The following is a 13,866-nucleotide window of genomic DNA, read 5'->3' as shown; positions in this document are numbered from 1 at the left end:
CTAAAATAAATAAGTCTTTAAAAAAAATGAAGATTATAATTCTCAGAGACACAGAATTTTCCTCAGAATTATTTACAAAGTAAAGGCAGAGCTTAGACATAGATCATCTGATGACAAATCTAGCCGCCTTTTTGCCATCCAGCATCTGTACGACTGGACCGTGGAGAAGGGGCCATCGTGCCTGGGTGCCAGATTCTGGATGGTGAGCCTGATCACGTGTGTTCTGAACATCTCTGTAATTTGTTAATGTGTGACACCATAAACTTGTACTATGTTAATCCGAGTTAGTGTTAGAGTCATACTCAATGGACAGACTTTTCTTCCCTATCAAACACGGCACAACTAGTGAGATCAGAAGTTAGTAATTTCTTGGAACATGCTGATTAAAAAAGGAGTTGACACTGAATGACAGAAGAGCTGGTTGAGTGGGGGCAGAGCCTGCATTTACATACGGACCTGGAGTCTGACCTGGATTTGCAGGCTCTCCTGTGGCATCGCGATATACAGAGCAGGACGCCTGCCTCCCTACCCGTTCCTCCCACGTGGGGTTTCACCAGTGATGGGGTGCTGGATCCTCACCAAGGCGATCTATGTTATTGTTTCGAGGGAGTCTCAAGTGAACCTGTAAAGACTTTTCAGTTACCCAACAGGACCTTGCGCAGCTGCATGTGGAAATCAGGATAATTCCGGCGTTTCTGAGAGCATTTTAATAGAGCACTGATTACAGATTGCAGGCACCTGGTGGTGGTTTTGTACTGAGGCTGAAGGGTGCAGTTCCAAAGACCAGAGCTGGGCTTGACAGATTCCTATTTTCCTGTTCTGTTGTTTCCCAGGGCCTGGCATAGGTACTAAGAAACTCTTAACAGTCGTTGATCCAGCCCCTTGGCATGGTTAGCATGGGCTTCAGGAGACCCCCAAAGCCAGAGTATTAATTCCCAGGCTGACAGTGGACACGTGACTTAGCCCTGGGGTTTTCTCCTTCCAATGGCTCAAACCACTGAGACGGGAGGAGGGCCTCCTGTTAGTTGGGGTCAGCACAGAGCCCTATAGCTTGGGACTTGGCCAAAACTATTCTGTGCTTCTTGGACTGTCTCGAGCTGTTCCACTTGGGCTGGCCATCGTTGCTTTTGGCCTTGACAGCCAAAGGAGAAAGCATAAACTGTGAGAAGTCAAGAGAATAAAAGGTGAGAGCCAGAAGTTGAGGTTTTGAAATCAATGGGTAGAGGTATTCTAGTCCAATACTTAAATTCTTGCCAATTCGTAAGAAAAAGAGTGAATCTGAGAAGAATCCTCGCTGTGATAAGTCAGGTTTTCTCTCTCTCTCTCTCCACCTCCCTCCTGGCATTCCGTGTGCTCTCACCTTCCACAAACTTGGGTGGCTGTAATGACTTTGCTTGAAAGAGCATTGTAGCCAAGCGGAGAGCGGTGGCCAGCCCTAGTGGTGGCCTTGCTATGATTTGGGAATTTCCCTCTGGACTTCAGCTTTCTTATGATTTAAGAGAGAGAATTGGTATGCTGGACCATCACTCAGATCACTTCAGCTATGGAATTTTTTAAGCTTAAGAATGCCAGCGTACTAGCTTGCCATGCCTTTCAACCAAGGTAGAAGCTGCTGGTGGGCGAGGCCCAAAAAGGTGTCAAGGAATCGTTGTTGGTTAGCTCGTTTGGGAGGTCTTGCTGAGATCCTTCTCAATAAGGTCAAATGGATGGAATTCCCCTTGCCAGCCTTTTAATTTTGTGAAGGCCAGGGCATTGCTGCTAGGGAAGCAGCTCCGGTTTCTCAAAGCACTGGCCCCAAAAGACAGAAGGCACAGAGAGAGTGTGAGGAAGGAGACAACAAGGAGGGTCCAAGCCGTGCTTCTGAGATGCCAGAGGGGGGTAATACAGCAAAGGAAGTGGAAAGAGGAGTTTCCCTTGAGAACCAGCAGAAACCTTTGAAATATGTGCCTTTCATAATTAAACCTCTTCCGGTTTGGGAAATCGCCTACAAGGTTCATAAAACTGCCTGGTGGCAGCCATCCAAGACCCTCCCAGGAGTGGACTCCTGTTGTACACTGCTGGTCTCCGAAGGAGGGTGGTGAGCAGCTGTGATGAGACTTTGGTGGGCATTGTCCTGTTTACGGAGACAGACCTACTGTAGACTCCCTGCTGCCCTGTTACCAACTCCCCAGGTTTTTATTTGTGGAATCAAAACAAGCTCTATTCTAACTAGACTACGTGGTCCTCTCTGCCAACTCCACAGCATGACATGCATAACCGAGATGAACAGATAGCCAGAAAGAATGACTTCAAACTACAGCCTGATTCATTATCTTTGTAAGGGCTGGGCAGAGATGATAACAGTATTTTGTCCACCAGAAAGCAGGGCCGATCAGAGGTAAAACTGTGAAGGAGATGAATTTATTTTCATTTACCTAGAATGCGTCTCTGCCTCACTTTTCCCGACCTTTCCCCTTTCTGCAATGAGATAGTGAGGCAGAGCAAAGACTCCTGGAACCAACACTTCCAAGGTTCAAGTCCCTACTCTGCCCTTTTAAAAGCCGTGTGAATTAGAGCAACTTACTGAACTCCTCTGAGCCTTGTTTCCTCTTTCGTAAAGTGCAGTCTTGTCCTCCACCCCCAGTACAAACATATTAGTGAGGGTTTTCAAATACCAAAGCCCCATATCTAAGTGTTTGCATCTCAGGTCAGAATTTGAGGCAGCTGATGGGGAAAGCTTTTGGAGGTTGGGTGGGAATCTTTCCAGCGCCGGTGACATTATACTGCACAGGCACGTGGTCATGAAGTTGGCCATCGGGAAGACCAATTACAGTTAAAATTACAGTCCTGAGCAGGGCCTCATGAGCTTGATGACCTTCTTGAAAATCTTCAATGTGAAGTTGAGACACTGAAGGGGAGTGCCTTACCTTTTAAATTGACATGATAAACACGTGTACAGTGGGGACGGATGTGCTGCATTTCTTCTGTCCCCCATTACCGTGAAGGACTTCGTGTCAGAGTGTAACACCGATAAAATATCAATTACAGAAAACTTGCGGACGCGCTCTCAAGAAATTCTAAAGTGACGATATTCTTCACATCCGGGATCCAAGTCAGAAATACCGTTTTAAAATTGATGTTAGAATTAGAGAGTATTTTGAGAAGCATTCCTCTGATTTGCAGAAAATATATAAACTTGTTTCAACTATATTTTAGGGTTTTATAGGCCACTTCGAAAATGGAGGGTCTTTTTAAAAGGCTTGTTATCTTTTTAGTGTTTTATTTCAGGTCTGTCCTAAAATAGAAATAGCTGAATCGAGAGAATGTATAATTACCTGAGATTTGAGTCAGCAAATACCTGATAGAAAAGACTCATCTTGTGTTTGCTGGAGAATTTATTCATTTGTCTCTTTGTTTTTAATGGTTGATCTGTTTGGTCTTTTTTTTTTTTTCCCCTAATCCAAAACTTCTGTATAAACTTCTGTGTGAATCAAGCCCCTCCTGTAGGAGGAAAGCACCTGAACTACTACCTAAGTCATTGTTAAATGACAGAATTTCCGCGGAGTGAATTTAAAGACGCAGTGGCTTTATTAAGTGATCACGGATTGGGCAGCATCCCATCTAGCAATAGAATTAAGGAGGCCACATACTGCATGGTGCACTGGGTGTTATACGCAAGTAATGAATCATGGAACTTTACATTGAAAACTAGGGATGTACTGTATGGTGACTAACATAATATAATAAAATAGAAAAGAGAAAGAAAGAAAGAAAGAAAGAAAGAAAGAAAGAAAGAAAGAAAGAAAGAAAGAAAGAAAGAAAGAAAGAAAGAAAGAAAGAAAAGAACGGAAGGAAGGAAGAAAGGAAAGAAAGAAAGAAAGAAAGAAAGAAAGAAAGAAAGAAAGAAAGAAAGAAAAAGAAAGAAAAGAAAAGAAAGAGAAGAAAGAAAGAGAAGAGAAAAGAAAAGAGGCTCCACAAAAGTGGGTCCACGGGCACGCCTGGGTGGCTCGGTTAGTTGAGTGGCCAGCTCTTGATTTGAGCGCCCAGGTCATAAGCTCAGGGTCCTGGGATTGACACCGCCCCCCAGCCCCAGGTGTGGCTCCTCGCCAGCGGGGAGTCTGCTTCAGGATTCTCTCCCTTTGCCCCTCCACCACTCCCCCCTGCTCACGCTCTCTGTCTCTCTTTGTCTCTCAAATAAATAAATTACCTATTAAAAAAAAAAGTAGCCCCACCAAGCTATGGAAGGGAAAAGGCTTTGAAAGACAGAAGGCTAAAAGAGGAAATCATTAGCAAAGAATGCATTGTTTCAGGCAGATTGTCCTGAGGGGATTGTAAGGGCCACGGGTGCTGCTGACCAGGTAATTCCTGGTTGACTGGTTAAGGTTACCTTCCTGGGGGATCGAGACAGCCGTTAGGTTAGGTATTAAACTTGGCTTGCTGAAGTTGGGGTTTAGCACAAGTGACTCTGTTTGGGGCCTGCTGTCCCTTTTAACATCTTCCACTTTCTTTCATGCATGGGTTTAGTGTTTGCCTCGCTCTTCTCTCTTCAGTGCAAGTAAAAGAAACATACTGATTTAGCAAGCAGTGCAGAACATAGCACAGAATTAAAATTGTTTATTTTCACGTTGTCTATCCTCATGTGGCTTTGTCCCTATTTGGTTGGAATAGATTTGTCAATTGCCAATGTGGTCTGCTATCAACACTGCTCTCCAGGCCAGTGGATTGTTTTCTTAGTCTGCCAACTAGCTGTTGGACACCATGGTGATGAATGCTCAAAAATCGAGACATGCCGACAATTTGAGCCTCTTTTGTTTGTTTTCTCTCACAACCCTTTGTTCTTTCTTTGATATGATTAAATTCGTTTTTAAGGCCTGCTTCCGTTGTGGATTGACAGCCCTGTCATAATCCAATGAGTGCACCCCAGCCTGCCCTTCCCTGGTGCTTTATTTCTACCCATTACTGTAGCGTCAGTATATAGAGACTGAAGAACCAATTTAAACCAGCCCTTGGAATTTAAACTTGTGAATGTTGTGGTTCTAATATAGACTGAATCCTTCAGAGCGGGTGATACTCGTGAACTCTTCGCACCACCTCGAAAAATCCTCCCAATGGCATGTTTCTGGCAGCATTGTTGGTGGTGGTGGTGATGGTGGCGGTGGTGGGTTTTTTTGGCCTTCTTATTTGTTCAAGTTGGGATATGATGATTGACAAGAAGGTTAACAAGTCCACCCACAATATAAATAAACTTGTGTAAACACAGGTCTTGGGGTCTGGGTGTAGAACAGGGTTTGTTCTTTGAATATTAAACCAGCAAGAATAATGTGCTTACTGAACATATAAACATGGAAAGAGGAGATGAAAATAGTCCAGATTTATAACTGAAGCAGACGTGAGTCACTGGCTTCGGAGGATCCTGTGAACATGATGTCTCCTACACAAGAAGGGTTAGTATATACAGGAAAAGAAAGCCAACCAAGTCTTATAGTATTTGGTAGCCTGATGGTGGGGAAAAAAGCTCCTTCTTTCCTTTCCTTAAGGAGTTAAACTATATTTTAGGGTTTTTAAAGGTTTCATACACTTAAAAAGTATAAGTAAGTCACGACCAAGGCTGCTGTGTGTGGTTGTGCTGTTTTTGCGCTTCTCCAAAGATGTGTAAGCAAGGGAGCAAGTGCGAGCTGACATGTGGCTGGTATTCTTTTTTTTTTTTTAAAGATTTTATTTATTTATTTGACAGAGATAGAGACAGCCAGCGAGAGAGGGAACACAAGCAGGGGGAGTGGGAGAGGAAGAAGCAGGCTCCCAGCGGAGGAGCCTGATGTGGGGCTCGATCCCAGAACGCCGGGATCACGCCCTGAGCCGAAGGCAGACGCTTAACCGCTGTGCCACCCAGGCGCCCCTGGCTGGTATTCTGTTCACCAGGCCATGGGCCCTGGCATGGAGCTGCACTGGCCCAGAGGAAAGGGGCCATTTTCTTCTCACCGAAATGCCTTCCGGGCCTTGTCAATGTTCACAGCATTTGCTCCTTTTCCTCACAGCTCTTTGAAAGTGTGGGAATTTACCCAGTTTCACCTTTGGGATTCCTGGCACCATGTCTGAACTGGAGCTGATAAGACAGACCAATAATTAGATCTCGATAAAATGTATTTTGATATGTCTTCCAATTTGAGGAGAAAGCGTGTACCTCAAAAACAAACTGTTTAAAGGAACACTCTAGTCAGATTATGGTGGAATAAGAATTCTGCCCTGCAGAATATATTTCTGAATATTTTCTGGTTTCAAAATCCAGAGGTGTTCATATTACCATTTTGGCAAGCTATTTTCTAGACATTTCTTTATGCATATAAATACACACCTATAATTCATGAGCTCATTTTCTGTTTTGTAACTTACTTGTTTTTACTCTATTATGTTATGGTCATTTTTCTCAGATATATGCCATGAATTTTGAAGACTATATAATATTCTGTTAGGTGGTGGGTATACTGTTTCACCAGTGCAGATTGGCTATTGATGGATATTTAGATTTTTTATAATGTTTTGCTCTTAAAAATGAATCTGAGGTAAGCATGCATTTATAATACACACAGGCATACAGGCTCACATCATTTTCCCTAGTAGTAGAGTTGCCGGTTCGAGGAGTTCTAATTCAAATATTAATTTCTGTGAGAGAAATTAGAACTTCCTCATAATCCGTGGACCAATACGGGTAGCTAAAAAATAGCATAGTTTACCATTCATAAAAACATATGCCTAAAAATCCTAATTTACAATCTTAAAGCAAACTTCGGGAGATACATTTAGCGGCTATCTTGATTCCACACTTGGAATTGAGCGTGGAGTGTTTTATAACTCATGCGATGCTATGCAAACCTCAGTGACTCATTCCTAGGGCTTTAGAGAGTATCCACCGTGTACTCTCAAAAAATGTTTATGGAGTCTTATTTTATAAATAATTCATTAAATACAGAAGGAAAACCCCAAAGACAGTGGTTCTGCACTGGTTATATAGCAGAATAAATAAGGAGATCATCAAGAAAACAAGTCCAGGCCCTTGCCCCCCAGATCCCTCTGTAAGCAGGTCCGGGGCACTTCAGATGTTGAGGTACGGCCTTTGTTCAGAATTTGTCCTTTATGGTATTTCTGTGTCCATCTACAAGTATTTTTCCAGCAGAATAGAGAATATTTTTAACTTTTATTCACATCATTTTCCCTGTTTGGAAGTTTCCGGCTCCTTCCAGGATACTTTTAGAGGTATTTGTGGTTTTTGGTTTTTTGTTTCTGGGGGGGTTTGGGGGTTGTTTTTGTTGTTGTTTTGGGTTTTTTCTGGTATGACTTGCTGATTTAGTTCCGATCTTTATAAGACTTCAAAAGCCACGGTCTTGGTCCAGCGTTCCCATCTGGTTTCACTCCACACAGCCCGTTCCACAGACCTTGTTTCTCTCATGAAGAACAAAGAGTGATGGACTTACAGTGATCGCAATTTCCGGCTTTGAATGTTATCACCAGATTAAAGTTATCTGTCTATTTTAGTGGTATTTCAGACTCCCTCTTTAGATTCCACTAATACAAATGTGTAGTTTAGAGTAGTAATCGAACTGCATGGAACAATTGGCTGGTGGACTGAAATTTTTGTCTGATTTATTTAAATTTTCTGCACGTTTGCATGCCGTAGAGCGACCGAAATTTTCATCTTGAGAACTACCTCAAGATGTTCTAGTTCGAGAAGTTGTCTAAGTAGAAATTTTGCATATTTAGAATCAGTAACTCTTAACCTGAATAAACTTTTATAAAAGGGCTAACTTGACCTCCAGTTATCTCATTTGGCCTTAATATATGAAACCATAAAAACAGATTTTCACTGCATAACACATTGCGTGTTTTCTAACTACCAACTTCTGGAGTTTGGAGCAAAATGAACTTTTTAAGATTATTTTTAGGTTTAATGGTTGCTTAATAACATCTGACTTATAACATTTAGTGTTGATATACTGTGGAGTTTACAGAAAGCAACTTCACATTTCTCTGCTTTGGTTTCAGTACTTACAACGTTGACCCATTTCTTGTCAAGGTAATTGTGTTTCTCTGTCAAGACCTGAGGCATGGAGAAGAAACAAATACAATTAAGTGTGAATCTTATTTATCCTTTAGAATATTATACTGGGCAATGCTGAGGGACGTTTGTGAGCAAGATGGGAACAATGCTGGGGCTGTTTTAGGAGGCATCAGAATCGTTCAGGCTATGATAATGAGAATCCTAACCAGAGGATGTGAGAATGAGAGGGAACTGGTGGAGTCCAATTTACATGGATTACATCACATCCACAGAACTTGGTGATTGGTTACTTACAGGGGGGGGGGGGCGGGTGTAGTTGGAGGGTTTGAAGGAAAATGCAGAGTCTAGGTTAACTCCCAGTGGAAATGCTCCATTGGCGGTTAGATAAGTGGATTTAAAGCCAGGAAGGCAGTGGGAGCTGGATGCGTGATTAAGCGTCGTCAGATTGAAGTTGTATTTGAAATGCTACAATGAAGTTGTGTTTGAAATGCTACAATTTTTTCAAACACAAAATGGCAGTGTGGAGAACTCCTTAGAGGATAACCTTAGTTCTCTCATTTCTAAGTCTTTGAGGTCACCTCACCAGAGTTCCTATGCACTAGAGAAAACCAGCTGATTCTCCCTCAAAGTCTCCCACGCTGACATCACTTTCACCCTTAGCTTGGAGAATCCTAAAACTTGATATCAGCTTGCCTTGAGTGCATTCACCTCAGGGTCAAGTCGTATTCACAGGTTAAAGAACGTGATGTCTAAAACCGGGGATTTCGGTTACTCGTTGATAATGGGAACGTAACTGCTGTCCAGTCCAGAATGCTCATATTGGCACAGCCAGTGCCAAAAATGTGATTGGAAGCTTGCATGCTAAACATGGCACCCAGACAGGGACGTTCCTGAGGTTAGAGGAATCAGTTTGCCTTGATAACATTAAGCTAAATAGATGACTGTATTTCACCAAAGGGGCTCTTCCTTCTCAGGTGAGAAATATTTGAAGCCTGTAGGCTACACCCCAGTCTGCACGATAGCTACAAAGGGCAACTATGAGTGAGGGCATCGACGGGTCTTAATTGCTGGAGTCCCTAGCACTTCCTTATCTCCTGACCACAGAGGACAAGTGTCTGTTCCACTCCTGGAAACCAAAGATGTTAGTGTTGGAGTGTGGAACATCTTTCATCTGTACACTTTACTTATGTACTTCATCTGCTGAATCCTGAGGTCATAGGAGCTTACAGCTCCTTCTCTGAAGGTTAATCTCATTTCCCGTTTACTTGTGGGGGTGGAGGGCCCCATTACAGTAGCCACATACTAACAAAAGTAGATATGGATTAGGTGGCTTACAGCAAGAAGAAGATAGATAAAAAAGCCCTGGGAAAGATTAAACTAACAGAGATTAGTTTCTACAATTACCACTTAAGGCAGCCAACTGCTTTGACTTGCAAATCATATTGTAGGTTGGCTTCTTGGATGGAGAAGCTTTGTAATTATAGCCTATAGAAGCTGTAGACCAGGAAGAGATAAAACTTCACGGGGTTGTAGGGGAGGAAAGCTAATTTTCCTTCTACTCTTCTGAGTTCTTAGTGAAGACCCTTATAATAAAAGACAAAGTAATAAGAGAAAAACAAGTTTATTAGCACATATACCTCATGGATGCATGGGAGATACCCAGGGAAGAATGAGTAACTCTCTGAAAATCCCTGGAATTCAGGATTAAATACCATCCCAATAGGGAAAGGGGAGCAGGGATGTAGGCCTCTTAGGGGAGAGTAAATGATTTTTAGGAAAGATCAAGGGCACCCTTAGAAGAACAAATGGGAAATATGATAATTTGTGAGAAAATCTGTCCTGGGTGTGATGTCCTCTCCTAGTCTCCTCTTCTGTGACAAGCGTCCATCTTCTCTGGTTGATGAAACTCTTGGAAAGGAGACTTACTGAGTTCCTTTTAGAGGATCTGTCTTAAAGCAGATGTGGGGAGCTCAGACAAAGCCTCTGCTCGCATTTGCTGTTTTTCAGATGCCTTCAGTTCAAGATAATCAAAATATTGAAGTGGCATATTTTTGGGGTGGCCTGTTTTGGGGTGGCATGTCCTCTTACCTTCAGCACGATGTGGATTAGAGTACCTATGGTCATTGGCATACCTCTGATGCTGTATTCATCTTGTTTTCTTACATCGGGGGTCCCAGCCTTGGGTTGGACATTGGTTTACCAACAAGAGGTAAGACCCAATAAAGCCACTTGCTTGAATATAGAGAGAAAATTCTGTACATCTCTTCCTGTATTCTTTCCTAAGAGTACATTCCTTTCCATCCCATAGTTCCTCGTTAGGCCGTTGGCTTTAAATTAGGTGTCAGGATGGCTGCATGAGAACCAGTTAGAAAATTGTTTAAAACACAAATTCCACTGTACATTCTTATCCCCAGGATGGTGTTAAAAGCATACACACATGCATGCAGTTGGGTAGGGCTGCCAATATCATTGTCCTGGACAAAAACTTTTGACAGTTTCTCATAGAATGCATCTAGCAATCTCCTAGGAGTGAGTTTCCTGAGGGTGAAGTCTATAAATTCCTCATTCTGAAAACAATACAGAGCCTTTCATAAAATAGACCACATATCCATATTTAGAGAGTTTCATACCATGAATGAGGAAAAAGCTTTGGTAAAGTTGAGATTCTCTTTTACAAATCCCTTCTGGTATGGATGGCTACATTTACTCAGTTTCTATAAGCTCAAAGGGTCTTTTATTTTTCATACTATAGTAGGAGAATTAATTAAAATTTTCCATTTTTAAGAGTTTATTATGATTCATGCACTAGAATAAAAGATTTGCATACACTGTTCCATTTAATTCTTTCAATAGTTCCATGAGGTGGGTGAAGATCTCTCCAAGTTGCAGTTAGTAAACTAAGGGTCTGGAATTTTAAGAGATTTACCCAGTCATATGTAAGTCTTCAGTATTGGAGCTGGAATTTGAACACAATTTGTTTTGATTCCAAAACCTGTGCTCAGTGAAGTTACTGGTTTTGTCTTTGCTAGTTTTAGTCATGCTTTGTTTGTTATTGTCCTTAGCGATTGAATATCAGTATATTAAAAAGGGGGGGGGGATGACTGGGTGGCCCAGTCGGTTAAGCATCCAACTCTTGGTTTGGGCTCAGGTTGTGATCTCAGGGTCCTGAGATTGAGCCCCCTGTCGGGCTCCATGCTCGCTGAAGAATCTACTTGAGATTTTCTCTCCCTCTCTCTCTGCCCCCTCCCTATACACTCACACACGTGCACATGTGTGCACTCTCTCTCTCTCTCTACATAAATAAGTCTTAAAAACAAAAATAGTAAAATGTCATTTCCATTTCTTAACAGTTTCTCAAGGGAAGAACAGAATTTTCTAAGAGTTTGGTAAAACATGCATGCTCCTTTTTTTTTTCTGGCAAATTGTACACAATCACAATCAAATGATAGCTTTTTATTACTTTTAACCACAATTTTAGAAAAATGTGAACCCAGGATAGGAAAGCAAGAGCCATACCACAGTTGGAAAGGTACTGGTCAGAGAATGCCTGGTGAGTTTTGGGATATGACGCGTTTTCTGCATTGCTTATAGAATGTTGGAAGCTGCTGTGCTCCCGCTGGCTTGCTTTCTCACATGTCCCCAAAGGGGGAAAAGTGAGAGGCCTTGTTTCTCTCTCTTTTTAAAAATGTCCCTGTAAATTATAACACCCTGCCTAGGAAAGTCACCAGGTAAATGATGGTGGGGGGAAGGGTGGATTCTGTTTGCTAACTTCTACGAAATCGCAGGGTATCAGTTGGTGGTCAGCACACTGACCCCAGGCCCCCTCCACGGTTGTCATAATGTTCTCAGCCAGTATGAAGAACCTGGTGGTGATGATAAAATGTCATGATCAGAGCGCAAATAGATCTGGGTATAGAACTCTATAATATGTCGTGGAGATATTGGTGGATATAATAAAAAGCAACACTTTGTATTCTTTATTCTTGGTGCCACTCAGAAAACCTGTTCTGTTATAGAATCGAAACTAGGAGAAATTTTTTTTTAGCCAGAGGAATGCTCCTTTTAAATATATGTCTTTCCTACGACAAAATTGCTGATGGATAGCTATGTTGGTATCGTTTGCGAATCTTACATTGGGAAGGATGATTCTCTGCTTTTCCCTCATAAAGCAAAACCTTTGATGTAGTCAGCAGTCAACTCCTGGAGAACAGGGACCATGCCCTAAATATTTCTTGTATCTCTAATGCTGAGCCTAGAAATGGCGCATAGTAGGTGTTTGCCAATTGGCTCAATTTTATAGCAGGCTGGCCAACATTTTGAGCTGCTCTTACCATGTATAGCTGTGCTCTTAATCTATTTACAGGCTCTCTGAGTACTCTGTACGACCCGTGGGGCCAACCCACAGGCCCTGTCTGCACCTCTAAGTTCTGATTGGTTAGCTAAACAAACGTTGGTTACCGATTAAGACACAGTCTGTGACTAGGATGATGGGATAGAAAACATTTACTCAAGTTGCTGTCGGGTTTTTGGATGAAAGGGTTAAAATTCAGACTGATCTTGAATATAATAGACACAAATAAGCAGAATTAAGACCATTAGGGAGGTATAACTTCTGGAAAACTAAATATAACATGGGGACTGTATATATGTGAGTTTGGTGGTGGGGAGAGGAGGGACTCATGGTGAGTCAGCAACACACTGCTTTATCTTCTTAATTATTGGGCACACATTGCCAGTTACCCACAGGAGCGTAACATGTGGGAACTACTGGGTAACATTTCCAAAATACTTAGCATTAGTCAGATACTTTTTTTTTTTTTTTTTAGAATTCTGTGTCCACTCTGGCTGAAGAGAAATGTGGAGAATTTGTCAAGGGTCCAGAACATGGCAACTATATACAGAGGAGCGCTGGGAAATAGGACCCACTGAAAGAGGCTAATAAATAAGGATTAATTATTTAGCGTGATCCAAAGCAGCTAACGGGTGATGAAATTAATGGTCTTCTGTTGCATGTAGGGTTATTATGTAGAAGATGATATAATTATTTCCATTGTGAATAGAATTAGGGAAATGGATTTACATTAGAGTTAAAGGAGATTTTGAAGGAGCATAAAGAACTTCGTGACTCTAAGGATTGTTGGGTAGTGAAAAGTCTTCTCAACTGGAAATGTGAAATCATGTTTCTTATGGAATAGGAATGGGGGTGGGTCCTGCTCGCCAGTTACCGTTAGGTGCAACTGGGGTAGAGATTGACGAACTTTCCTGGTAGCATTTCGTGCTGTTTATCTCACACTGTATTTGACATTTTCAGTGAGTACATCAGTATTCCCTTCTTGTTTGTATTTTTCACAGTTAATACAAGTGGGAAGACCTTGCTTCTAATGATTCTGCAGTGCATTTCAAGTAAGGGATAGATTTTAAACGACAAATTGAAAATTACTTCACCTGCAAATCAACTTGCCGTTTACTGTTACAGGAACCTCACCATATTGTCAATTCAACTTGCCTTTTCTTTTTCTTCTTTAGGAAACTCGCTGTGTGCCCTCCTCAGTTTTCTACAATGAGTGCCAAGTCTGCCATCAGCAAAGAAATTTTTGCACCTCTTGATGAAAGGATGCTGGGAGCTGTCCAAGTTAAGAGGAGGACAAAGAAAAAGATTCCTTTCTTGGCAACCGGGGGTCAAGGAGAATATTTAACATATATCTGCCTGTCAGGTAATGAAAACCAGACATTGATACTATTAAAACAGCTTCATTTGAAACATACAATTCTCAGGTGTCCAAGAGGGTCGTATACCCAGCTTTTGTACACATCCGCTCTCCCACTCCCGTTTC

General features: G+C 41.9%; 1 protein-coding gene across 5 annotated transcripts in view; it reads left to right on the top strand.

The window, feature by feature from the left end:
• The window catches only part of STXBP6 (syntaxin binding protein 6), a 238,478-nt gene that overhangs the window by 58,343 nt on the left and 166,269 nt on the right, over positions 1 to 13,866 (top strand). For 2 of the 5 annotated variants that reach the window (XM_045802639.2, XM_045802638.2), the window contains exon 2: positions 13,559 to 13,746. In XM_045802639.2, coding sequence (XP_045658595.1) covers positions 13,593 to 13,746 — 154 coding nt within the window. In that variant the 5' untranslated portion in view covers positions 13,559 to 13,592. Of the gene's footprint in view, positions 1 to 12,425; positions 13,016 to 13,368; positions 13,436 to 13,558; positions 13,747 to 13,866 lie in introns of those variants that run through there. The other 3 variants (XM_045802637.2, XM_087858962.1, XM_087858963.1) reach the window with 3 other exon arrangements.

This window comes from Ursus americanus, chromosome 35, assembly GCF_024610735.1.
Source record: "Ursus americanus isolate L20-20 chromosome 35, mUrsAme1.1.p, whole genome shotgun sequence".
NCBI lineage: Eukaryota > Metazoa > Chordata > Mammalia > Carnivora > Ursidae > Ursus > Ursus americanus.
This window is presented reverse-complemented; position numbering and strand designations above follow the sequence as displayed.